Source organism: Helicoverpa zea, chromosome 4 (genome assembly GCF_022581195.2).
Source record: "Helicoverpa zea isolate HzStark_Cry1AcR chromosome 4, ilHelZeax1.1, whole genome shotgun sequence".
In the NCBI taxonomy this organism is placed as follows: Eukaryota; Metazoa; Arthropoda; class Insecta; order Lepidoptera; family Noctuidae; genus Helicoverpa; species Helicoverpa zea.
The window spans coordinates 1,677,493-1,701,812 of NC_061455.1; the positions used below are offsets into that span (position 1 = coordinate 1,677,493).

The following is a 24,320-nucleotide window of genomic DNA, read 5'->3' on the forward strand; positions in this document are numbered from 1 at the left end:
ATGTCAGCTGTATCGAACGTCTGACGCTCTTCTAGTATTTATAAAATTATTATTTACCTATCAAAATAACTCAAACACGGCGTTAAAACGATTTCTATGTTTTACATAAAGTGGATATAGTGTTCTATAGTTTGCAGCCAGAATATTTGCTGAAGAAGAATATTTTATTATGGTTTTTGTTGTGACATTTCTCTCTATGTTTGTTTAACGGAAAAAGATCATCCGTATCACCAATACCTCCGAGGTTTATCTCTTTAGGTTGATATTTTCTGACAGCCTATTCAGTTGCAACTGAGTCACATCAAGGAAAATAGTGTGTGAAAATAAAATATTTCAATAAATTAAATGTGAATAAATTTTGACCAGCACAAACTAGCGCACAAAAAATGGGAATATTTTGCCAAATAAACTTGTTCAAACCACCTGATGGTGCATTTTATAGTGGAGAAGCCGTTAGTGGTATGATAAAGTATGGGCTCGATGAACCAATGGAAATCGACAGGATCACCGTATCTTTAAAAGGAGCGGGCGATTTGAAGATGACGGAGAGGACAAATAAAAGAAACAGGCGACATACATTCGGCGCTAGTGAAGTGTATGTTGACACTGACGAAGTCATGCAAGAAGGCAAAATCAAAGTTCCAGCGGGATCTTACGAACTGCTCTTCAATTTTAGACTACCCCAAAACGTGCCCCCATCGATTGAATACAACAAACACATACCACGATATGCAGTCAGCTGCAAGATAAAGTACTACGTTCGAATAAAATTTGATAGACCTGGCTGGTTTACATTTGCCAAACATTTCCGTAAGGAGATCACTGTTGCGTCTACCATAAAGCCCAGACTGTCCATGGAACCGGTCATGTATGGACAAAGAAGCACACTAATCCAACTATTCAAAAGCAAACCTAGCACTGTAATCATGAAAGCAAATGTTCTCAATTCTGTCATACCCAATGGAGGAAAAGTCACAATCGAGTCTGAGATCCAAAATGACACAAATATAAGTATCAAAACTGTTGAGATTAAAATGATGGAAATGTACACTTTTAAAGCGACTGGACATACTGACGTAAAGGTGTACGAAGATGTTCCTAGCTGTGAATGTAAAACTGCACCAATAAGAGCTGGAGCTACTCAAAATTTGCCGGTAGATATCGTTGTTCCTTCAGATAGAGTGTCTTTAGATAACTCTAAGATTGTGTCAAGAGATTACATAGTCAGAATAACATCTGTTCTCCCGTTGCCTCATAGAAATGTCGTGTTGGATATACCAGTGCAAATAGGAGATAACGTCCAGAGGCAGGAGGTGGTTGATCTTCCTCCATCCTACTGGGAGGCGATGGGTGAGGTTGACAAAGATGATGACGAAAGTGATGGCGAAGCAGCTGGTGATGGAAAGAAGTGTGGTAAAAAGGAAGCAAAACCTTAAGCTTAAAGGCACTAAAGTTTTGAGAGGAATGAAACAGGTTTTCCCATTGAATTTAATTGAATGGGATAGGGTGTTCCTAAAATATTGATATTGTTTATCTTTTTGAATCTAAATGTTTAGAATTTTGAGTGTTATACCTAGATGTTTATTAAATATTTTATTATATAAAAAAATATTGTAATGTAATCTAATATTATGAATGGTGGCCAAAGTATTATAACTATTTTTAGAGTTTACTTCGAAATTTCTGGTGTCTTCACTTTTATGATATCATGTATGTCTAGTATGCGACCATTGCGTATTACTTATAAAGTGTTCTATTATTGTGAAATCAAGTATTAAATACCCACCGATCAAAATTATATCTTACCGTTAATGTCTTAAGACTTTGTGTATTTTAGAGAAAGTGTAAATTATGTGTGATTTACATTATATTACTTAAATGTTTATCTTGTTTTATTTGTACAATTACGAGCTTTTTATCTTATGTTATCGTATTATTTTTTTCTTTACTTTTCTATACTACCTTGTCTTCTTTTTAAACTCGAATATTATGTTTCCTCGCTGCCGAATTTAGTCAAGTTTAAAATTCATGAATGAGTTCGATCATTTTTTTTTGTTATTGTCAATCTACAATAATTTCACCGCTCCCTTTCCCTATTATAATATCTATCTCCTATACATTATGGGGATAAAATACAAGGGAAAAAAAACAAAGTTTATACAGTTATATTAATTGTAATATCAGAAAAAAAAAACAAAATTAAGACGAATTTGAATCAAAATCACAAACCATATTTTTTCCTTCTTGCCGTCGGTGTTCAGTCTAATCCTTCTCCTTTTTTTTCATTCATAACTTGCCAATATGGAGGTGGTTGGTCATCTAAGTCAACATCAACATCATTATTGTTTGCTACAATAACTACTGGTAACTCAAGAGAAGCTTCCGTGTGGGGAAAAGGGAATTTAAGAGTCACTCTAACTTTATATTCTTTTATAAAAATATTTGAATATATTGACTGCAACTCTGGTGTGGTTGGCACAATAAGTTGAGTTTCGTCTTTCTTAGTGTCATATTTAATTTCAGTTGCATTGACAACTTTAGATCTCTTCTTTTCATGGTCGCAGTCTGATTTATAAGTTACGTACTTTATAATTTCTGTTTTGATTGCAAGTATGTCTACCTCTGCTTCATTATTTATATTTAGAGCAATTACTATATCTTCTCCGGCGTTCACTATAGGCTTCGCAATATGTGCAACAAAATTAACACCTTTATTTTGCATCAAAAAATTTTTTGCCAATTGGCATGTAACATTATTTTGTAGCAATGGTTTCCGATCACCTTGAACTCGAAATTCTGCGATAAACTTCTTGGAAAAACTCAAAAGATTCGTGTTAGTTTTCCCAAATTTTAGTTGTATGAAGTATGCTATGAAACATCTGATGTCTTTGTAAGAAGATGGTATTCCATTCGGTAACATGAAACTGAACGGCTGTTCATAAATTCCTGGTTGAATGAACACAGTTTCGTTTCCTCTTGCTTGCTGTAAAATCGAGCAATGGTTCACAAAATCTTCAGTACCAGTGTACAAAGTTCCCACATAAGATATAAGAGGTGCCCAACAGCATAATCCTCTGCCAATCATAGAAAGAGTAACACTTGTGACTTCCATTGGTTCCGTCACAGTATACTTCACTACACCATCAACAGATTGACCGGGTCTGTATACACCTTTGGCGTTGCTCATCAAAATTTCACATTTCACTCCCATTTTGACACAAAAGTCTATAAGAACATCCACTCCCTGCGCGTAAAACGAATGTACTAATCCTTTTAGGGAAAATATGCATGTTATTGTTGATGTTTTGGCTATATTGATGTTATATCTTATCGAGTTATCACGGATATTGTTTTATCTGTTAACATACAATTTATGAATTGAACCTGCAATTGCACTATATTATGAATTAAAGTCTAGTCTAGCGTGTAGATTAGTGTCCCGAAGAATGCAGAATACTTTTCCCTTATTTCATGAGACCATTATGGCACTCATTTATAGAGACTTGAATGTTTTATCTGTGCTTATCCTTGTGATTAAATAGGCAAGACTAGCACGACAAGGGAGAAATTAATGTCCCTTGTGAGATGTCAGGCTGAGAAGCGTGCAAGACGATGACAATGACGATATACTGCAACAACCTCAAATAAAATAAAAGTGAGGGCAGGAATGATGACGATGATGATGAAAATCTGAAATATATATTAGGTGCAGTTTATGTGTGGCTTTTAATTCAAATAGAAAACATTCTTCGGTTTGATTCAAATACAATACCTATCAGTCCGTATCTATAAGTTTTGATAACTATGAAATATTTTACTTTGAGAATTGGGAAAGTCACTAGATTGTGTGGTGATTCACACAAGATTTTTCCTTATCCGTATATTGAATTTATACTTATTAGTTATTATGTACTTCATCAGCAATTATCAGTTAAGAAAGTCAAATATTAAAGATAAGATTATTTGTAGCAGTTTTAGATTATGTTATCACAAATCTATGATTGCACGCCTGAACTATTTGGGGTCCGGTAGTTTTGGAATCGAGATAAAGATATTAATTTAGGCTAAAAAAAAAACACTTTACACATAAAACATGTTTATTAAGATCATATCAATGATTTTACTTAAATTCACAACGCTATAGAAATTACAAAAATATTTGGCAAGATATTCGCTAAAATACTGTACACAGCTGCATCTTGCTTCATTGATAGGAAGCCGACCCAAACATTTATTGGAATAAAGTAAGTAGTCGACGATTTGGTAGTTATTTACCTCGACTAGTCAAATCTTTATTATTGTCCTTATTTTCTTGTAGTTTTTCATTTCGGTGATGCGGCACAATTTTTTCCCCTATCGTCTTCCAATTCAATTTCGCTGTCATCGTCTTCAAACTCATGATTGTTCTCCTCACTTGTATATTCTAATTTCAATTTGTCAACATATTTTATTAACTCTTCGTCATTTGTATATTCTAAATCAAATTGCTCATAATAAGTTTTACCGTCTTCATCACTGTCTTCATTTTCGTCACCTTTTTCACTTTCATATTCTGATTTTATTTTTTCATTGCAATTTTTAAAATCGTTACCATTCTCTTCATGTTTGAATCTGTAATTCTTTTCTGTTAGACCGTAGGAAGTAGAGGGGTTCTCAAGATCTGGAGGAACAACAATCTGGGGAGGATTTCCAATCTGTCCAATTTCCACCGGTATCGCCACTGCAGCATTAACATGAGGAAATGGTAATTTCACCATAACTCTCACCTTATATTGTCCTATCAGTATCTTTGTATGCTGTATCGAGTACATACTCGTTAATGTTGGTACATTACATACTATAGTTCGGCCATTCAGAGAATGCGTTCCTGACACGTCGCGATTGAACTGACGACGTAACTTTGCAATGGCGTTGCAGTTACGATAAAAATATTTTTGCTGGTTGTTTACCGTTTTAACAATTGAGGAGCATTAAAACAACATTATTATATCAATAATCAATGAATGTTATTACGTCGTCAGTTCAATCGCGACGTGTCAGGAACGCATTCTCTGAATGGCCGAACTATAGTTCCGTCTTACTTTCTGCCTTTATTTTTGTTGAATTTGATTTTGTCGCTTCTATAGGCACCGACTCAACCATTGTATGTCCACAATCAGATACATAGGTGAAGAATGTCAAGAGTTCTGTTATGACGATTAGAGAGACATTTGAGTCGTTGAATATCGTGAGCCTCAGATTAAAGTTCTCTCCCGGGGCAACTAGAACTTTGTCTATTTCTGCGTTCACTCTTACTTTACTCTTTGATTTAAAAGACGTGAGGGTTTTTCTTAACCCAAATAATAAAGGCTCTTGGAGTGATGAGCTAACACAACCACTAATAGGAATTACAGTTTCAAAGCTGTCACCAGAACTAAATAGTTTTCTTTTAGCAAATTTCACGATCACTTTATATTCTATTGTACATGTGGAATTCTTAAAGGACGATGGTATATTGTATGGCACTATGAACTCAAATGGATATTCAAATGATCCAGGTTTCAGCATTTCGTCACCTTTGGGAGTGTATAAATTCTGTTGTGCAGTAAAATATTTTTCTTTGTTGCTATAGTATGTTCTGCTTTTTCCACTCCCTTCGCTCCATTCGCAACGGCCTTTGCCTACAAACGAAATATCGATACTATTGTATCTCGTTGGTTTTTCTATATAATACTTCAGTGTTCCTGTTACAGTTTGTCCAGATCTGAACACACCTTCGTCTGTTCTATTGATTAATATTTGACACAGCAAACCCATTTTTTAACACGCTTATATTAGCTTCACTTGTAACTAACTATGTATGTAAGAAAATCTTGGAATCTTATTTTATCAAGTAATTATTTTGTCGACCTTTCAGTATTGTGGCAGAATAAAGACTGAAGTGAAATCATGATACAAACTTTGTTTATAATAATTCAGCATTGATGTCTATAAAGAAAATATAACTTTATATACACGAGTGTTTGGTTGATATTGCAAAAACATCCATCGATAGTGGTTATCTAGATAAAATGTTGTGTAAAGATAAAGGTAATATATTCATAGTTTTTGTATTGTTTTCGATAAAGAAAGCTCCATTATCTATTGCTTCGCTGAGGCGCCCGCGGTTGCTGTACCAGCATCGAGTCTACGCGGGGGAGAGGAGAAAGAGGCAATGGGTCTGCGCTTGATCTGGCCCGAAGGATCAAACTGTTCGATAGCTTAGCAAGTAAAACAATCGTTCGTACAAGCTTGTGTATAACGTGCAATTTTGACTACTAAAGAAACGCAGCGCCAGGCTTGCGGATCTCGGCATTCGTGAGCCGTCACCCGCCGCTGTCACACCGCCCGCGCGCCTCCTCAGCCGGCCAGCCGCAGTGACGTCGCGCATGGACAAAATATAATCAACTTAAGTTTAACGCCCTCCATTTCGATAGCCGTATTGCGTTTAGAATCAGCAACATATGCTATTTCATGAGTCATCGGAACAATCCGCTAGTTGGTAGAGCGAAGTGATTTTAGTCGTGTTCTCACGCTCCTCTTACGCGCTTGTTTACAACCATGCGTCCCAAGTGTCAGATAAAGGCTCGAGCAGACCGGATGCGTATGCGTAACCACGTCGTAGTCACGCGCGTAGTTACGGCGTAACCATGAGTTGTAATGTATGGAAATGTATGAGACAGGCCACACCGCTTGCGTAACGTAGACACGCGCGTCGTTACGCAAGCGGTGTGGCCTGTCTCATACATTTGCATACATTACAACTCATGGTTACGCCGTAACTACGCGCGTGACTACGCGCGTGGTTACGCATACGCATCCGGTCTGCTCAAGCCTTAATTGTTAACGGCCTAAGAGAAGGACATTTGAAAGCCGGGCAACGTGTGACAGGAACAGTGAAGTTTGCTATCTATAAGACAATTCGGTACGACAGTATTGATATTTTTTTCGTGAGCAGTGGACAGTGTCATTTTACTAAACGTTTAGATGGAGAATATGAAACAATTACGCTCAGCAACAAGCAATGATGATGATGGTAATCCTTTACAATTTAGAAAAAAAATATGTGCCTACAATCTTTACCATGAGTCACGATGTTTTACGACAGAAATAGTTAAAAGTCATGAGTGTTTCTATTGATGAGGATGAGATGGTTCTAAAGGAGGCGGCGGAAAGGGGGAGAGAAACTGCTACCTCTCTCCCCGCCCGCAGCAGACGTGGGGGGCGTCGCAGTGTAGCTGATCTCCGGCCACCATAGGGGGCTGCCTGCGGGCGACAGACTAGGGGCGTCTGTCTCCCGAACAGAAACAGGCCTCGAGCGAGACGGTGACGTTGTGTTGCGCGCGCCTCTCTTAGTGAAGTTTGCTGTGACTGCTGGGTGACGGCCACAGAGGGTGACGGGGAAGCCTTTGAACATCTGGCGGGCCAATACCTGTCGGGGGTGCGGAAGAATGCTTTGGCGATACCCGTGCCCTCGAGAAAAGGTAATTGGAGGCAACACTGGGTGGGTTTTTAGCTGGTAAGAGTCCGGCACACCCCCTCCACCGACCTTTTCCCTCTGACAAAAAAAATATCTTATGTTTCTCTCGGGCGGGATAACAGTATTTCCCCACTATTTAATGGATGTTATTATAAACCTTCCTCTTTAATCAGTCTACCTATTTAAAGAACCGCATCAAAATCCGTTGCGCAGTTTTAATGATTTAAGGATACCTACATAGGGATAGGGTTAGAGAAATCTCTGTCTGTTATGTAATAATTATGATGATACACATACTTAAACACACTTAACAGGTAAAATATCTCTGATAAACTTGAAATAAAATTAAGTTTACCTTCTTTCTCTAGAATCAGGTAAAAGCTTCATAAAATCTGATTTTACACCAGTTCAAGCAAAATATATATTAACTTAAAAAAAGGTGTTTCTTATGCCCATTTCTTATATTTTAACTCATGTTATGAGGACAAAGTCGCACTGACTGTCAGGCAATTAAAAACTTTATCTTCATAGCTTAAGCATATTTTTTGATTGCAGCTCGGCCATGAAGCTCTTGGTGCACAACATGTTTAAAAGCCGTCGTTAATCTAATGTCAACCGTATTTGTAGCACATTACAGTTGATATTGCTAAAGTAAGGCAGCGTGTTTTTACTTTTTACAGTCTTGGGTCTTGGGCCATTTGTGTTTCGTACAATAGTGTTGCACAGGTACTGATAGTGAGAAGTCGCGTCACTTTGCCGGAGTTACAAATATGAGTGTAAAGTGTCAAATATTACTGAGTGATACAAAAGATGATGTGTTTAGAGCCGGGCTACCAATATCTGGTACACTACAGTATTCATTAGAAACAGCGACAAAGTACGATAGTATAGATATTTCTTTAATCGGCAAAGGATGGTGCCGCTGGTCAGAAAAGGACTGCGATAGCGTGCACTTCTTCCACAACAAAGAAGACCTCGTATCACTTACTAAAAATATATTCAAAGCCAAGCTAGGCGATGAAACAGTTCAAGCAGGAAAGTATGAATATCCATTCAAATTCTTACTACCAGAAGATTTGCCATCATCATTTAAGAATAAAACCTGCACAATAATGTATAAAGTTATCACTAAGTTCGTAGAACCAGGCTCATTGAACGTTACAGATAAGTTCGATGTAGAAGTACCAGTGCGAGGCTATGTAAGCCCGTGTTCCCCGGAGCCACTAGTATTTGGATTGAAGAAGTATCTTTTTTCTTTCACATCGAAAAATCAAGTTACTGTTAAAGCGATTATAGATAAAACCTTTTTACAACCAGGAGAAAATATAACCCTAAAGCTTACAATAAACAATGACTCGGATGTGCCAGTAAATATCTTGACCGAACTTTATGCATCATTTACATACACATCTTGTAAAGAGAAAAGACATATACGAAAATTTTCAAGAGAACCAGTGAAATCTACTGCTGGAGTTTCTCCGACTTTAAAAGAAAAGAGTGTGTCAAATTTAACGTGTGTAGTACCAACTTGGACGAGTTATACTATACAGAATTCTAGTATACTTAAAAGAGAATACTTTGTAACAGTTACTGCTAGATTTCCATTTCCACATTTTAATGAGTATGTGAGAATACCAGTAGTGATTGGAGAGAAGAAAGAAGATTATAAAGCTGCAATCGAAAGTAGTAAGGATGATGAACCTGTGATAGAAGTCTTAAGTAAATGTGATAAATATAACGACCAAAACGTTGCCACACATTTTGGGGAACCAATAAATAAGTGGACTTTGAAATCACACATGTGTTGAAAGAAGTTGTCGTGAACTATATGCATGCCTAAGTGCTTGACGTTTTTTTGTGAATCTCAGACAGGTTAAAGATTGTGACTAAATACTCGGAACGTGTTATGAAAATCTGAAATATATGTTAGGTGCAGTTTATCTATGGGTTTTCATTTATTGATTTTGATAACTATGAAATACTTTGAGAAGTGGAGAAGTCGCTAGATTATGTGGTGACTAACACAAGATATTTCCTTATCCGTGTATTAAATATATACTTATCAGCTATATGAGTATGCACTTCATCAGAAATTATCACTTGTGAAACTGTAATATTAAAGATAAAATTATTTGCAGCAGTTTTAGATCATATATGTTATCACAAATCTATGATTGCACACCTGAACTATTTAAGACTAAAACAATCATTTGGGTTCTGATAGTTTTGGAATCTGGATAAAGATACTAATTCAGGGTAAAAAAAAAACAACATTTTTGTTGGATATAAAACATTTTTATTAAGTTCACATCAATAGTTTGAATTACACTCACGACACAATAGAAATTAGAACAATATTTGGTCGGACTTTCCCAAAAATACTATACGAAGCCGCATCTTGCTTCATAGATAGGAAGCCGACCCAAGCATTGATTGAGACTTGATAATTTGGCAGGTTTTAGTTTTTTATTTTGCTTTTTGGTGACATATTTTATTTTATATAGACTCCATCTCAACCTTTGTATGTTCATATTAGATACCTACATAGGTAAAGAATCAGTCGGCCGCAGTGACGTCGTGCATGGATAAAATTCAACTTAAGTTTAAGTGTCTCCATTTTCTATCATCATATCACTTGAAACATCAACATATTATGCTATTCATGAGTCATCGGATCAATCCACCAGTTGATGGAGTGAGGTGATTATTAGTCGTGTTCTCGCACACCTCGTACGCGCTTGTTTACAACCATGAGTCCAAAGTGTCAGATAATTATAAACAGAACAAGAGAAGGACATTTTAAAGCCGGACAATGTGTGACAGGAACACTGAAGTATGTTATAGATAAACCAAAGCGGTACGACAGTATTGATATTTCATTCGTGGGCGGTGGAAAGTGCAATTGGTGCAAAACAGACGGGGATGGTGAAAAAATGTACATCAGCAATGAGGAGGAGTATGTCTCCATCAACAAGAATTTATTTACACCAGTTGGAGACGAGATGGTTGACCCTGGAGATTATGAATACCCATTTGAGTTTTTACTCCCAGACGATATACCATCGTCAGTTAAGACTGACTTTTGTAACATACACTACGCAATTTTCGTGAAATTTGCAAGAAAGCGAACTTTTAGCTCTGGAGGTGTATATGAGCTTGAAGTGCCTGTTCGTGGATATGTGATGCCATGCAGTCCAGAGCCATTAATCTTCGGAGTCGAGAAAAAACTACTTTCCCTCAATCCAAACAATAAGATCACAGTAAAAGGAGAAATAGATAGAACATGTTTAAACCCAGGCGACAGCATTCATCTGAAGATGACGGTGACGAATGACTCAAATGTCGCCATTTCTATCAAAAGTGAGTTCGTTTATTATAACAGCTATATATCAAGCGGGAGGTCTCCCTCTTTAAACATTGAAAAAGGGAGTATACCAGGGACCGAAGAAACTTCTCCTACTGTAAAGGAAAATAGTGTGTTAGAACTAGAGAGAACAATACCAATACTTGATACGTTATACTCGATACAACATTCGAAGATAATGGTTGGAGAATTTAAAGTTAAAGTGACAATTCAAGTACCTTTTCCTCATGTTAATGCTGATGTACAAGTTCCAGTGGTGATTGGATGGAGAAAAGAAGAACACGATATGCCACCTTCATATTCAGAAGTCATGAGAGGAAATAATTAGAAAAAAAATGAAGAAAATTTCAATGTGAAAGTTTTTATGTAATGATAGTATGTTATTTAAAATAGGTACTACACATTTATCATCATATAGTTTTTTTTTTAACGCGTCATTAAATCATTGAACTAGAGTGTTTTGACTCATAGGAACTACTTCACTACGATGGTTTAATTTTGTGTCGTATGTCTGTATATCATTTAGTTTAATAAAACAAATAATTGTATTTCTGCCTTTGAAACTTAAACTATTATTATCGGGTTGCCCGGGTAACTGGGTTGAGGAGGTCAGATAGGCAGTCGCTTCTTGTAAAGCACTGGTACTCAGCTGAATCCGGTTAGACTGGAAGCCGACCCCAACATGATTGGGAAAAAGGCTCGGAGGATGATGATGAATTCAGCATTGATCTCTGCAAAGAAAATTTAACTTTAGATACACGAGTGTTTGGTTGATTTTGCAAAAACCTCAATCGATAGTGGATAAACACCGTGTTAAGATAAAGGTAACGTAATACACAAATAACAGGTTTTTATTTCGCTTTGTGTAATGTATATTAATAGTTTTCGTATAATGAGAGGTTTTTAGACTAGAGGGCGCGGGTTCGATTTCAGGTCAGGCAAGTACCAATGCAACTTTTCTAAGTTTGTATGTACTTTCTAAGTATATCTTAGACATTAATGACTGTGTTTCGGATGGCACGTTAAACTGTAGGTCCCGGCTGTCATTGAACATCCTTGGCAGTCGTTACGGGTAGTCAGAATTCAGAAGTAAGTCTGACATCAGTCTAACCAAGGGGTATCGGGTTGCCCGGGTAACTGGGTTGAGGAGGTCAGGTAGGCAGTCGCTTTTTGTAAAGCACTGGCACTCAGCTGAATCCGGTTAGACTGGAAGCCGATCCCAACATGGTTGGGAAAAAGGCTCGGATATATAATGAGAGGTTTTCGTTTTGAGAATAAAAAAAAATTGTTCCCAAGAAGGTGACAGATGACGTTATACCTACTACGTTAGTGAGCCTTTACCAAGTAAAAAAAAAACATTACATCGAGCCCTTTAAGCTGAGATCCAAGAAATTCAGATTTCTGGACAAATTGTTTCCAAAAGCCCTACGGACATTCGGATAATAATCTGAACGACTTATTTTTTCATTTTATTCTTTTATTCGATATTTTTTTTTTCATTGTTGATGACAAAAACATTTCGTTATACGACCAGAAAATTATGTAAGACGTTGATAAGATTTGACGTTCCTTTTCTTGCATTCACGTAGCTAGGTCAGCGCCATCTAGTCATCAGCTAGAAAAAAAAATCCTCATTCTATAACGAAATATGTGTAAATTATGCGTGACATCGCTGAGGGCCGACTGGCGGTGCGCGGTGGCTGAGGAGACGTGGGGGAGAGGGGAGCTCGCGAGGACGGCTCGCAAGCGCCGCGATTCGCGAGCCACTTCACTCTTTACCCCGGCAATGATCATCATCAATCGCTAGTTCATCGGATCAATCCACTAGTAGGTAGAGTGAAGTGATTATTAGACGTGTTCTCGCGCTCCTCTTACGCGCTTGTTTACAACCATGACTCCCAAGTGCCAGATAATTGTTAACAAAACAAGAGAAAGACATTTTGAAGCCGGACAATGTGTGACAGGAACAGTGAAGTTTGCTATATATAAGCCGAAGCGGTACGACAGTATTGATATCTCATTCGTGGGCAGTGGAAGGTGCAATTAGATTCATACAACTGCAGATAGTGAAGTAACTAACATTAGCAACGAGGAACGGTATGTCTTCATCAACAAGAATTTATTTACACCAGTTGGAGACCAGATGGTTGACCCTGGAGATTATGAATACCCATTTGAGTTTTTACTCCCAGACGATATACCATCGTCAGTTAAGACTGCCTTTTGTAACACACTACACAATTTTCGTGACATTTTTAAAAAAGAGAACTTTTAGCTCTGGAGGTGAAAATGAGCTTGAAGTACCTGTTTATGGATATGTGAATCCATGCAGTCGAGAACCACTAACCTTCGAAGTCGAGAAAAAACTACTTTCCCTCAATCCAAACAATAAGATCACAGTAAAAGGAGAAATAGACAGAACATGTTTAAAACCAGGTGACAGCATTCATCTGAAGATGACGGTGACGAATGACTCAAATATCGCCATTTCTATCAAAAGTGAGCTCGTTTATCGTAACTTTTATATATCAAGCGATAAGGTTCCTGTTAGGAAATCTGAAAAAGGGAGTATACCGGGGAGCGAAGAAACTTCTACTATAAAGGAAAAAAGTGTGACAAAACTAGAGAGAACAATACCAATACTTAATACGTTATACTCTGTACAAAATTCGAAGATAATGGATGGAGATTTTGAGGTTAAAGTGACGGTTAAAGCACCATTTCCTCATACTAAGGCTTATGCCCGAGTTCCAGTGGTGATTGGATGGAGAAAAGAAGAACACGAGAGTCTTAACCAGCGTGATCTGCCACCTTCATATTCGGAAGCTATCAGAGGAAATAATTAGAAAAATGAATATTTCAATAGGGACTGTGTATAAGTGATAGCTTATGTCATTTAAAGTAGGCTCTACACATTTATTATGATAGTTATTTTTAACGTGTCATGAAGTCATTGAACTAGAGTGTTTTGACTCATAGGAACTTGTATCTATCTACGATAGTTTAATTTTGTGTCGTATGTATGTATGTCATCTAGTGTAATGTAACAAGTAATTGTATTGAGTCCCGATTTGCTATCTAGGTCTCTATTTCTCTTCCGAAATTGCGGGTACTAATATTAAGGTTTAAGTAGTTTTGATCAGTCTTAAGACTTGATAAATATTTCTATTGCTTGTGTTGATAATTTGCTTAAAAAATATATTAAAATTCTGTTTATTTCTATTCAAATTGTGTTTTATTTTGTAATTCCGTTTTCCTGTTACCTACATCGCTCCGCAGTCATTTAATCAATCGTTGTAACCTTGAACATTAACATAGCCGGTATCTGTATTAGAGGCACACATTATAAATGCCTAAAATGCTATTTGGTTTTTAGGTATACAAAACAGAGTCTCATTATCATCATGATGGTAACCGTTCTTGCCTAAATAGATAGATATACTTTATTAGGTACTCCAATTTTACATTTTTGAACTTAATCTAGTTAGAGTGCGTGACATAATGGGCGGTCTTATCGCTAAGAGCGATCTCTTCCAGACAACCTTAGGACAATATTTCGGCAATACCAAAAATGTCTATAAATACATATTTATTTAGTTAGATACTCGTACTCACACAGACAACTGGCGCGACTGTAAGACGCTGTCGCACCCACACAGACGCGTATTACAAACATGGCAACCAGCCAAAACGCAATATATTCAAAGCAGTAGTCATGCTAAAATGAACCTAGTTGTTAAAGTGCTAGAGTTGATATTTACTATTGCAGGCTTATATGCTCTGTATACAGTATCTGTATGCGTTTGTTGTTTCACGAGTCATTTATGAGTTGAATCCAGTAGTATTTTTTGTGCAGTGGTCGAGACAGTTCGTTTGCAAGGTTAGCATCAGTAAACAAACATGGGTGTGGTGTGTCAAATACTGATCAATAGAAATGAAGAAGGTTTCTTCAGAGCCGGTCAAGTCGTTACAGGAACTCTGAAATATGAAATAGACGAGCCTACGAGGTACGAAAGTATTGATCTCTCATTTCTGGGCAGAGGGAAATGTCATTGGTCAAGAAAGGAAGGAAAACATAACAGACATTACAGAAATAAAGAAGTATACGTATCAGTTACTATGAACCTATTTTCACCTGCACCTGATCAAAAAGTTGAAGCTGGAACTTATGAATATCCGTTCCAATTCTTACTCCCTGATACAATACCAGCATCCTTTAAGGATATAATCTGCCAGATCCAGTACAGAGTAATTGCCAAATTTCTACAAAACAATTTCTTTAACAAAGGAGATACATTCGAAGCTGAGGTCCCAGTTTACGGGTACGTCGGCCCATGGGCACCAGAGCCCTTAATATTTGGCCTCAAAAAATACTTCTTTACATGTTCACCACAAAACACAGTGACTGTAAAAGCGGAGATAGACAAAACAATACTGATACCCGGAGAAAATATTTGTCTGCGAGTGACAGTGTATAACGATTCCAACATACCAGTGATAATCAAAAGTGAATTAATTAAGTGTTTAACGTACACAGCATCGAATAGTAAGGCGACGAAAATTGTGAAAGAAGTAATTCCAGGTACAGTTGAATGTTCTCCAAGTGTGAAGGAATTTAGTATGACTGAGTTCACTCGATTGCTTCCGACGCTAAGAACGATGTATTCTATACAGAATACGGTTGTGATGATAGGAGAATATAAGGTGAAGGTGACAGCTGTGGTGCCGTGCCCTCATATCAATGCTTCAGTGGAAGTGCCCGTGGTGATTGGAGAGAGAAGACATAGACTGAAGCCTAGGGCTCCAGATCCTGAATAAGAGAGGAAGGAGAAAAAGGAGTGAGTGCCATTTCGGTGAAAGAATGCCATAAATGATGACACTTAGGTGTATTTCTAACAAAATTTGGGGAGTTACTTACTAGGAGTACTAACACATTGCAGGCTAAACAGTCGGCTGACAGTATTTTAAAAAAGAATACTTGGATTCAATCAAAGTTTTCTGTCGGTCTGATACCGGCTAAATACCTGATGTTTGTAATGTGCGTACTACCATTCATCTTCATACTGATTTATGAGCCCAAACGAACTATCGGCTGACTAAAAGTTTGCAGTGTGCTCTTAAATGTGATATTTACAACGACAGTTGAAGAGTTACTAAGAAGTAAAGTTAGTTATTTATCTGTGATTGTGATGAACCTCATAATAAATCATGTGTGTTACTGTGGAGATCTTTGTAAACTGTTAATGTTAGGTACTTAATGCACGTTATCTACTTACTTAATGTCTGTATTTAAATTATATGGTTTATTCTCTTATTGTCTTCTTTTATATTGTTTTAAATGAGGTATTGTATTCAGATGACAGTTTGCTATATCTTAGCTACATATATGTAGGTGGCAATCGGTAGAGTAAATTGATTGCACGTCTGTTAAACTTACAATATATCAAAGTAGTTTATCGTCATATAGTTACATATATGTATTATTGTGATACATAGACGGAATCATTACAAAATTTTATCTTGTATACTATTCTAATCAACCCAAGGATTTTAAGACGCTTGCTTCTGCCAGCAGTTTTATTCTCGTCTCGTGAAATCTACTTCGCGTATTTGGATAAAAAATGTCTGCAATAATTCTCGATTTACGTGATATAATGTCGTTAATCTCAAGAACTACTGGACAGATTTTAGATTATTTTAACTACTGGAAAATTATTTCAGTAGGAGGAAGATAAGTCTTTTTTTCGAGCAAGGCTTTTTATTCCCTGTGCACGGCTCCGGCTTTTTTTGGAATACTACTCGTATTCGAAAAAAAGCCGGTTTCTCAAAATAGCTTGCACATCGAGATCCACAAACGATATGGTAACAATTCTAAAAATTTAACAGTAAACAAAGATGACTCGGCATTATAAATATTTTTCAGTGCAGCTGACTGTCTGACATCATCGCGCGTACATTGTCCTACTCGTGCCCGTGACCTTCAGTCAACTGACCTTGATAGTCTCAATGTCAGAACTGACTTATATTATGATCCTAATATTGCAGTATCTACCTATATTCGAAACATTGACAAGTTTTTTTTTAATGTGCTAATCTCTGGAACTACTTACTTTACATTTATGGTCAGATTCAAAAGTTACTGATAAAGTCTCTGATAGCCTATCAGGAACTTATCTGATAGATAAACTATATTAAATTTTTGTTTTCACAGGTCTTGGATCTGGAAGAAATTATAAACAATTTATATCTGGTAGATAGCATTAATTATTAGATAACTAACTGACACATTATCACACTGTTGCCCGCGATTTTATACAAAACTATTTTCCACAAATATCATCACTCTACATGCAGGTCAACCTGATAATCTTTTTTTTTGACCTCGGTTATAAAGATAGAACATTATGACTAATATGTATATTCGCATTACTTTTGTTAGTTCAAGTTTTGATAAAGTAATACTAACCTACGCCCTATTCGATTAGATTTGTAAATAAAGGTCTGTATGTAATTTCTTAATGTATCTTGGAAATGAATGGCTGATTAAAAGATGAACGAAAACATATCGAGGAAACCTGGACTACAAAAGTCTGAAAACACCCGCTTCGAGCAAGCGTGGTGACTTACGCTCAGTCCTGAGAGGCCTGTGCCCAGCAGTGGGACGACAAAAACGCTGATGACAAACTCAGTTTTACCATAAAACTGAGTTTTTAAATAAAAGTCATATTAAAAGTATATCAAGATTGCCTTTCTTTAGTTATTTACCTACCTCTAAAGACTTAACCAAATGGTGTACAAATGCCTATAGGCACTTTAAACAAATCCGCTCACGTATAACCCTCAAACACAAACTTAATACACAAAACAAGGGTTAGCCTAGATTACATTTGAATTCGAGGTCCAAAAGGGCCCCCGGCACCACAAAAATTGAGGTCCAGCCAGCGTGAAATTTACACGGTTGAGCCACAAATCAACCTTGTTAAGTAATTAAGGCTGTTTAATTAAGATGATGGTATGTACAGACGTGGCTTCTTTTTATTTGTACTGCATAATATCGTATGCCACTTTTTATATTTCGGGATATTGAAATTATAAGTGACTAGTTGTTTCCCGTGGTTTTATCTACATCCCGGGGGAACTTTTTCCCGTACCCGTACAAAATATAGGCTATGTTACTCGGAAATAGTATAACTATCAAATCGGCTGTAAGAGAACCCAATTCTGGGTTAAGCTCGCCATTGTACATAAACTGTCTTTATTATTTTTTTTTATTATGTATTGTTAAGTGTGCAATAAAGAATAGTAAAAACTTTCGAACAGTGATAGTATTTTGCAAAAAGAGTTCATAGTTTCGGAGCCTTTAGTGTCCACACAAACATTTGTTTTACTCTATGAGAAATTAGTATAGATGAAGTATATCAAAATGGGGAGGCCTTTGCCCAGTAGTGGAACAATTCAGACTAAGGGAAAAAGAAGTACAGCATAGCATGAGACTTTGAAGAACGAGGTTCAATTTCTGGTCAGGCAAGTAATAATAAACTTTAAAAGACTTAAAAAAAGCTTTTCTAAGTTATATAGATATATGTACTTTCTAAATCATATACTTATTTATGAATCAAGACACATACGCACTTTCAAAAGATTTTATCTTCGAGAAATAAATCCATACCAAATTATCGGGTTATACGGGTTCAAGCATACATTGTGTCGTTCGCATGAGAAAATTGAATAAAAATCTTTTGCTCGTCCATTTTATAAGTAATCACGTCGATAATGGCTTTCGTATTTAAGGATAATACGGATTTTCTTCGGCAATAAGCAATTTATTTTCTTTGAAAATGAAAAAGATGCGAGAGAATGAATGAAAATAGATTCTAATCACGCAAACTTTTCGTTTTGGTAAGTATGAGATCTCAATTCGGTAATTGAAGTATTCCAAAATAATGTCATGCGTCCACTGCATGATATATTTTATTTAGTACCTGTAGGTAGAGTCTAGTCCTACATCAATAACAGGATATCTGAGAGGGACAGCGCGTACGCAGTCCCTCACTACCAAAAATAACGCGTCCGAGTTATCCACATTAGGGATAATCGCAGGGGTCAACCTATCCGCAGTGCAATGGATGGACCTCGCCCTGGGGGAACCGCCTTCTTGATCACGGTATCCCCTACGCCAGGTAAGTATGAGTTCACTAAAGTACGGAGCGAGGGTCGTTCGACGGCGGAGAATCTTAACACCGCGATTCAGAAAACGCCCTGAATCATACACCGCCATCTGTTGATGTCATTTGAACTAAAGAGGTACGTGGTATTTTGATTACAAAGCTTGACCCACGTGGTAAGGTGTAATAAATAATACGTATCTATAAAAAACAAAATTTTGATGGATAGCGTAAAATTACATACAATTTATTGTATAATACTAAAGGAAGAGATTAGTTGTACACACTGATAATAATGTTGAACCAATAAGCTGCCTTATCTTAAAAATATTTGGATAGATTCAAGATAGAATGAGAAAAAACATATATGTATAGATAATATGTATAATGAAAATCAATACGACAGTTATTTAGTTCATAAACATGTTTTATTGGCTGATTTATTGCAGTATGTGGACTTAACACTATCCTGTTTTCGTTAAAAACTAATGAGGATTAGAACAGCATGTTTTTATCTTTCTCACAACAATAAAATAACTTTTGAGGTACACCCTAACCTACATATTGCAGAGTCTTTTGTTGGATCAGTATTGCAGAACATTTTGACATTATTATTCTTTTACAATCCAAGGGGCTAAGTGACAGCTGCAACCTATTTGTCTAATATCTTACTCACGGAACAAGTTCCCTTAAAGGACCACTTGTGAATGACAAGTAAATATTACAAGAACAATTTATGTAGTAGTAAATTATCACAGAGTAAAGTTTTTCACTGCAGATCCAAGACTTCTTTTATAAAAAAACACGCTCCGAAAGACACCATATTACGAAACTCTTCACTGAACCATCTCACGGAATTCAAACAATCCTTCTCATTTGTCTTCGGACATCGCGTGCCAATACGTCGGTGGTTCTTCTGCAGCCTCATTATTTCTATTTTCATTATTTGCTTTAGTCAATCTTCTGTCTCCTACAAACACGGGTATATTAACAGATACATTACGATGTGGCATTGGCATTTGTATTGTCACTTTCAATTTGTACTCCCTCGATATAATTGCTGAGTGTCTCACTGTGTATTGTTGTGAGTCCACTGGCAATATGTCTTTAATTATATTTGATACACTATTATCAGGTACAACCGGACTCTCGTATATAGGTCCAATCACTTCTTTTACAACTTTTTCGTCGCCATACATGCCCATTGAATGATCATGTGTATACGTCACTTTGCTCATCAATTCAGTTTTAATAGTAAAGTTCAAATCGGTGTTGTTAGTGGCAGCCAATGATAACTTGTTTTCATCATAGTATGATAAATATGGCTTTTCGAGATCTCCAATTATTCTGATTTCTTTATTGTGTGAAGCAAACATTTTGGTCAGGTTTTTGTCTAATGCAAAAGCGATTGGTGCATCTGTGATTGAAAGATCAACTTGAGGAAGTATTTGAACTTCTGTTTGAAAGCTCTTAGTCCTTTTCAAAAGACCGGGTTTCTTAAACTTCAGTATTAAAAGATACGTGATTTTTCCTATTTCTGATCTAAATGATGGTGGTATATTTTGTGGAATTTCCATTTCAAATGGATACTCATACGATCCCGCACTTAAAGTTAAATTGTCGTCTACTTCCTTGTTTAAAAAGTACAATTTCATAAGAACAGCATTTTCATGTCCTTGCAGCGTGTTATCTGTTTCATGGCTATCGTTGCTGTCTGTATTTGTCGTGTCATACCACTCACAGAATCCTCTCTTGACTAAAGACAGACTAATCTTCTTGAACACTGTTTCTTTGTCAAGTTGGAACCGCACTACACCGTTTAAATATTTTCCGGTTAAATGTCTTCCTTCTTCTGGAAAATGTAGTAAAATTTCACTTGTGATTCCCATGTTGATTGTTTTAACTTTTGACACTTTACTTTTAAGACTGGAAGCTGACCCCAACTTAGTTGTTAAAAAGATCGGAGGATGAGGATGACTTCAAGTATGACAAACTTCATACGCGCACAAGATATGAGAGATATGCTATCGTTTTTCGTCGATAAATGATAAGCATAACGGATATAGATTTTTATGGGATCGACAGGAAAAGTTTAAGGATAAAAAGAGTTAGCAGGTGATTAGATACTGATAGAATGATTCACTATGTCGTAGCATCGATGATAGATTAGTTGTAACACCCATATTTGTAGGCGTTGGGGTAGGTCAGACTACACACATAAGCAAAAATAGATGGAAATATAATTAAACAAGTTGGTAGATATTTCTCCTGTCATTACAATTTCGATAGGCCGCTACGTTTATTGGATATCTGAGAGGGACAGCGCGTACGCAGTCCCTCACTACCAAAAATAACGCGTCCGAGTTATCCACATTAGGGATAATCGCAGGGGTCAACCCATCCGCAGTGCAATGGATGGACCTCGCCCTGGGGGAACCGCCTTCTTGATCACGGTATCCCCTACGCCAGGTAAGTATGAGTTCACTACAGTACGGAGCGAGGGTCGTTCGGCGGCGGAGAATCTTAACACCGCGATTCAGAAAACTGAGCGATACGCACAACGCCATCTATCGACCGCGGAGAATAAATGTTAATCAGATTAATTTTAACGTCATGTGGCTTTTAAGTAAGAGGATGAGTATTTTTATTGCAGTACTGCATACTTACGCTATATTATCATCATCTAAAGAATTAAAGAAAATGTATTAAACGTTTAATTTTATTAACGGCATCATAAAAATGAGAGGTAATTTTATCAATAGGTATACATTACAATACTTCTTATCTATAGTTAAGATTTTTGTAGGTATTTAGATTATTGTCAAGTTTTATAATTATCATTTACATTGCCCCTGACGCTTAGATGATAACTACATATGCTATTTATTATTTCAACAGTTTCATCATTTATATTTGTGAATGCATTTTATTTGTGGGTTTGAAAACACAAAATTTGGCTTTGTATGTATGTAGAAATCGTATTTTGCCCTTATGGTCACGTCAAAAAATAATGTTTGTATGTTAAATAATACGCCATTAAAGACAGTGTGATGTTCAAAACTTTAATATTTAATTTTAATACAATCAATAATACATTTTTAAAACACTATTTATTCAATTTTGTTTAGATCTATCTTCAGATATGGTGTCCTAATACGGTTTGCTACTTCTATAAGAGTAATGATCTCATCATTACTTTATTCATCGTATTCCGTACCATCCACTTCTTCTCCAATAAACACTGGAATATCTATAAAATCATTTGCATAAGGAATTGGCAACATCAAGGTCACTCTCACCATATACTCTCTTGATATGATCTTAGAATGTCTTACAGTCAAATGTTGTGGCGGTAAAATAGGGGGTAAAATATTGAACATGTTGGCAACACTATTGTCTGGTACTGTTGGAGTTATTATTGTACAATATCCAACTACTTCTTCTACTGTTTTAGTTTCTTCAAAATTTTGATCTAGTAATTTATGATGATTGATGATTGGGTCCGTGTCTGTATATTTTGTACTGCTTACCAGTTCTGTTTTAATATCAAATGTAACGTCACTGTTGTTCGTAACTTCAAATGATATTCTTCTTTCGTCAGTTGAGTTAAAGGATCCCTTTTCCAGTTCTCCTTTGATGCTGATCTTTTTATCGGTTATATCTTTTTCCATCGTGAAATTAACGGGTTCGTCATCCAATGAAGTATCAATACGCGGATAGATGGAGACTTTTGTTTTGAATGTCTTATTCCAGATGGACAGTCCAGGTTTTTCAAATTTCAGGACAAAATAGTATTTTATGCTTCCAATATCTGTTTTTATTGATGGCGGTAATTCTTCTGGTATCAATATTTCGAACGGGTACTCGTATGATCCAAATTTTAACTTGATATTTTGATTCGTCTCTTTATCTAAGAAATCAATTTTTTCTAGCACTTTGTTTTCTTGGCCATCAAATCTGTAGATATTGCCTACCTTTAAACGATGTCGCACTGGGAACACAAAGCGTTCTTCGTAACAGCGTGCACTTTCAACCCACGTACAGTAACTTTTTTGAATGAAGGACAAACTAATATGTTTGAACACCATTTCTCTATCCAGATGGAATTTCACTATTCCTCGTATAGGCTCTCCTGTGATATGTTTCCGTTCTCTAGGTATTTGAATCAAAATTTCACTTTTTATGCCCATTTTTGGCTCGTTTACTCTAACGTCCTTCCTTAGTTTTATTACTCTTTATACTAAATCAACAACTAAAATAGGAATTTCAATTTACTGACTTTATCAGTTTTAACTTGAGATAAAATTATCGCTGCTATAGATTTAGATACAGTCTAGAGGCTGACATAACAATTTGGTATCGATAAAAATAAAATCAAATAATGTAATCCAATATTTTTTTTTATCATCGTTATAAACAATATCTTGGAAGATATTTTATTGATTACTTATTAATGTACTTTAGACTATTGAGGTATTTTTAGATATCTAACTATCATACCTATTTACATGTATCTACTTTGTTGACTGTTTTCAGTTAGAGGCAATAAATATTATTTTTGTTATCTATCACAAAATTTGTGTAGCAGATATTTTTATTGCATCACAGATAAGTGCTATCTGACCATATCAAAATTGCCCTTTAGAAGATATGTTATTTAAAGTATTACATAAGAAAAAAAATATGTATAAGTAAAAATAGTAAAATAAAACTACTTTTCCGGTAGTTATATAATTAAGTAGTGCTCATAAAGATTCTTTCCCTACAATGACGTTGATTTATTTCGTATCTTATCAAAAAGCGATTAGCCTTCTGATAGTTATTTATTATGTTCTATAATCAAGTTCAATAGTCAATAGACTTTTCGGGAACTTTAGAATTATCTATTAACCAAAGGTTGGTTCGCAAAATGCTCCAAGTTTAACAAGGTTTATTTAAGAGTAATGAAGTAAGTGCCAGAAACTCACACTTACGTGACTCTTGTTAGTAAAATATTGTTATGTTGATAATATGTATGGAATGACATATTAGGGAATCATCTCTATTGGTACATTACGTAACCCTCTCCCGACAAAATTCATCAATCTTAATACTTTTCTTATCTTATTTCTGAGAGGGACAGCGCGTACGCAGTCCCTCACTACCAAAAATAACGCGTCCGAGTTATCCACATTAGGGATAATCGCAGGGGTCAACCCATCCGCAGTGCAATGGATGGACCTCGCCCTGGGGGAAACGCCTTATTGATCACGGTATCCCCTACGCCAGGTAAGTATGAGTTCACTACGGTACA

The 24,320-nt window shown here is 36.3% G+C and overlaps 9 protein-coding genes and 3 non-coding genes across 12 annotated transcripts; 5 read left to right on the forward strand and 7 right to left on the reverse strand.

The window, feature by feature from the left end:
- Window positions 1-1,818, forward strand: LOC124630125. The gene has a single exon (XM_047163860.1). It carries the CDS (start codon window positions 387-389, stop codon window positions 1,434-1,436), a length of 1,050 nt encoding a protein of 349 aa, XP_047019816.1. The 5' UTR covers window positions 1-386; the 3' UTR covers window positions 1,437-1,818.
- Window positions 1,819-2,158: 340 nt separating this feature from the next.
- On the reverse strand, window positions 2,159-3,268 carry LOC124629842. Its single transcript, XM_047163431.1, has one exon. The coding sequence runs from the start codon at window positions 3,209-3,211 to the stop codon at window positions 2,258-2,260; it is 954 nt and encodes a 317-aa protein (XP_047019387.1). The 5' UTR covers window positions 3,212-3,268; the 3' UTR covers window positions 2,159-2,257.
- An 811-nt stretch (window positions 3,269-4,079) lies between these two features.
- LOC124630124 (arrestin domain-containing protein 17-like) lies at window positions 4,080-5,916 on the reverse strand. The gene is made up of 2 exons (XM_047163859.1): window positions 5,069-5,916; window positions 4,080-4,839 (listed from the first exon to the last, which is right to left on the reverse strand). The coding sequence occupies exons 1-2, from the start codon at window positions 5,794-5,796 to the stop codon at window positions 4,323-4,325; spliced, it is 1,245 nt and encodes a 414-aa protein (XP_047019815.1). The 5' UTR covers window positions 5,797-5,916; the 3' UTR covers window positions 4,080-4,322.
- A 2,287-nt stretch (window positions 5,917-8,203) lies between these two features.
- On the forward strand, window positions 8,204-9,438 carry LOC124630099 (arrestin domain-containing protein 3-like). The gene has a single exon (XM_047163827.1). It carries the CDS (start codon window positions 8,269-8,271, stop codon window positions 9,304-9,306), a length of 1,038 nt encoding a protein of 345 aa, XP_047019783.1. The 5' UTR covers window positions 8,204-8,268; the 3' UTR covers window positions 9,307-9,438.
- A 116-nt stretch (window positions 9,439-9,554) lies between these two features.
- Window positions 9,555-11,882, forward strand: LOC124630100 (arrestin domain-containing protein 2-like). The gene has a single exon (XM_047163828.1). It carries the CDS (start codon window positions 10,249-10,251, stop codon window positions 11,188-11,190), a length of 942 nt encoding a protein of 313 aa, XP_047019784.1. The 5' UTR covers window positions 9,555-10,248; the 3' UTR covers window positions 11,191-11,882.
- Window positions 11,883-12,576: 694 nt separating this feature from the next.
- On the forward strand, window positions 12,577-14,090 carry LOC124630102 (arrestin domain-containing protein 4-like). Its single transcript, XM_047163831.1, is given in 2 exon segments — window positions 12,577-13,091; window positions 13,093-14,090. Coding segments are annotated over 2 exon segments (954 nt in total). The 5' UTR covers window positions 12,577-12,753; the 3' UTR covers window positions 13,709-14,090.
- Window positions 14,091-14,707: 617 nt separating this feature from the next.
- On the forward strand, window positions 14,708-16,176 carry LOC124630105 (arrestin domain-containing protein 17-like). The gene has a single exon (XM_047163837.1). The coding sequence runs from the start codon at window positions 14,763-14,765 to the stop codon at window positions 15,678-15,680; it is 918 nt and encodes a 305-aa protein (XP_047019793.1). The 5' UTR covers window positions 14,708-14,762; the 3' UTR covers window positions 15,681-16,176.
- A 2,710-nt stretch (window positions 16,177-18,886) lies between these two features.
- LOC124630158 lies at window positions 18,887-19,050 on the reverse strand. The gene has a single exon (XR_006984391.1). It is a non-coding gene; the product is annotated as a U1 spliceosomal RNA (small nuclear RNA).
- An 849-nt stretch (window positions 19,051-19,899) lies between these two features.
- On the reverse strand, window positions 19,900-20,916 carry LOC124629628. The gene has a single exon (XM_047163120.1). It carries the CDS (start codon window positions 20,914-20,916, stop codon window positions 19,900-19,902), a length of 1,017 nt encoding a protein of 338 aa, XP_047019076.1.
- A 424-nt stretch (window positions 20,917-21,340) lies between these two features.
- On the reverse strand, window positions 21,341-21,504 carry LOC124630157. The gene has a single exon (XR_006984390.1). It is a non-coding gene; the product is annotated as a U1 spliceosomal RNA (small nuclear RNA).
- Window positions 21,505-22,068: 564 nt separating this feature from the next.
- LOC124630032 lies at window positions 22,069-23,292 on the reverse strand. Its single transcript, XM_047163736.1, has one exon. The coding sequence runs from the start codon at window positions 23,215-23,217 to the stop codon at window positions 22,225-22,227; it is 993 nt and encodes a 330-aa protein (XP_047019692.1). The 5' UTR covers window positions 23,218-23,292; the 3' UTR covers window positions 22,069-22,224.
- An 847-nt stretch (window positions 23,293-24,139) lies between these two features.
- LOC124630159 lies at window positions 24,140-24,303 on the reverse strand. Its single transcript, XR_006984392.1, has one exon. It is a non-coding gene; the product is annotated as a U1 spliceosomal RNA (small nuclear RNA).
- Between the last annotated feature and the right edge of the window lie 17 nt (window positions 24,304-24,320).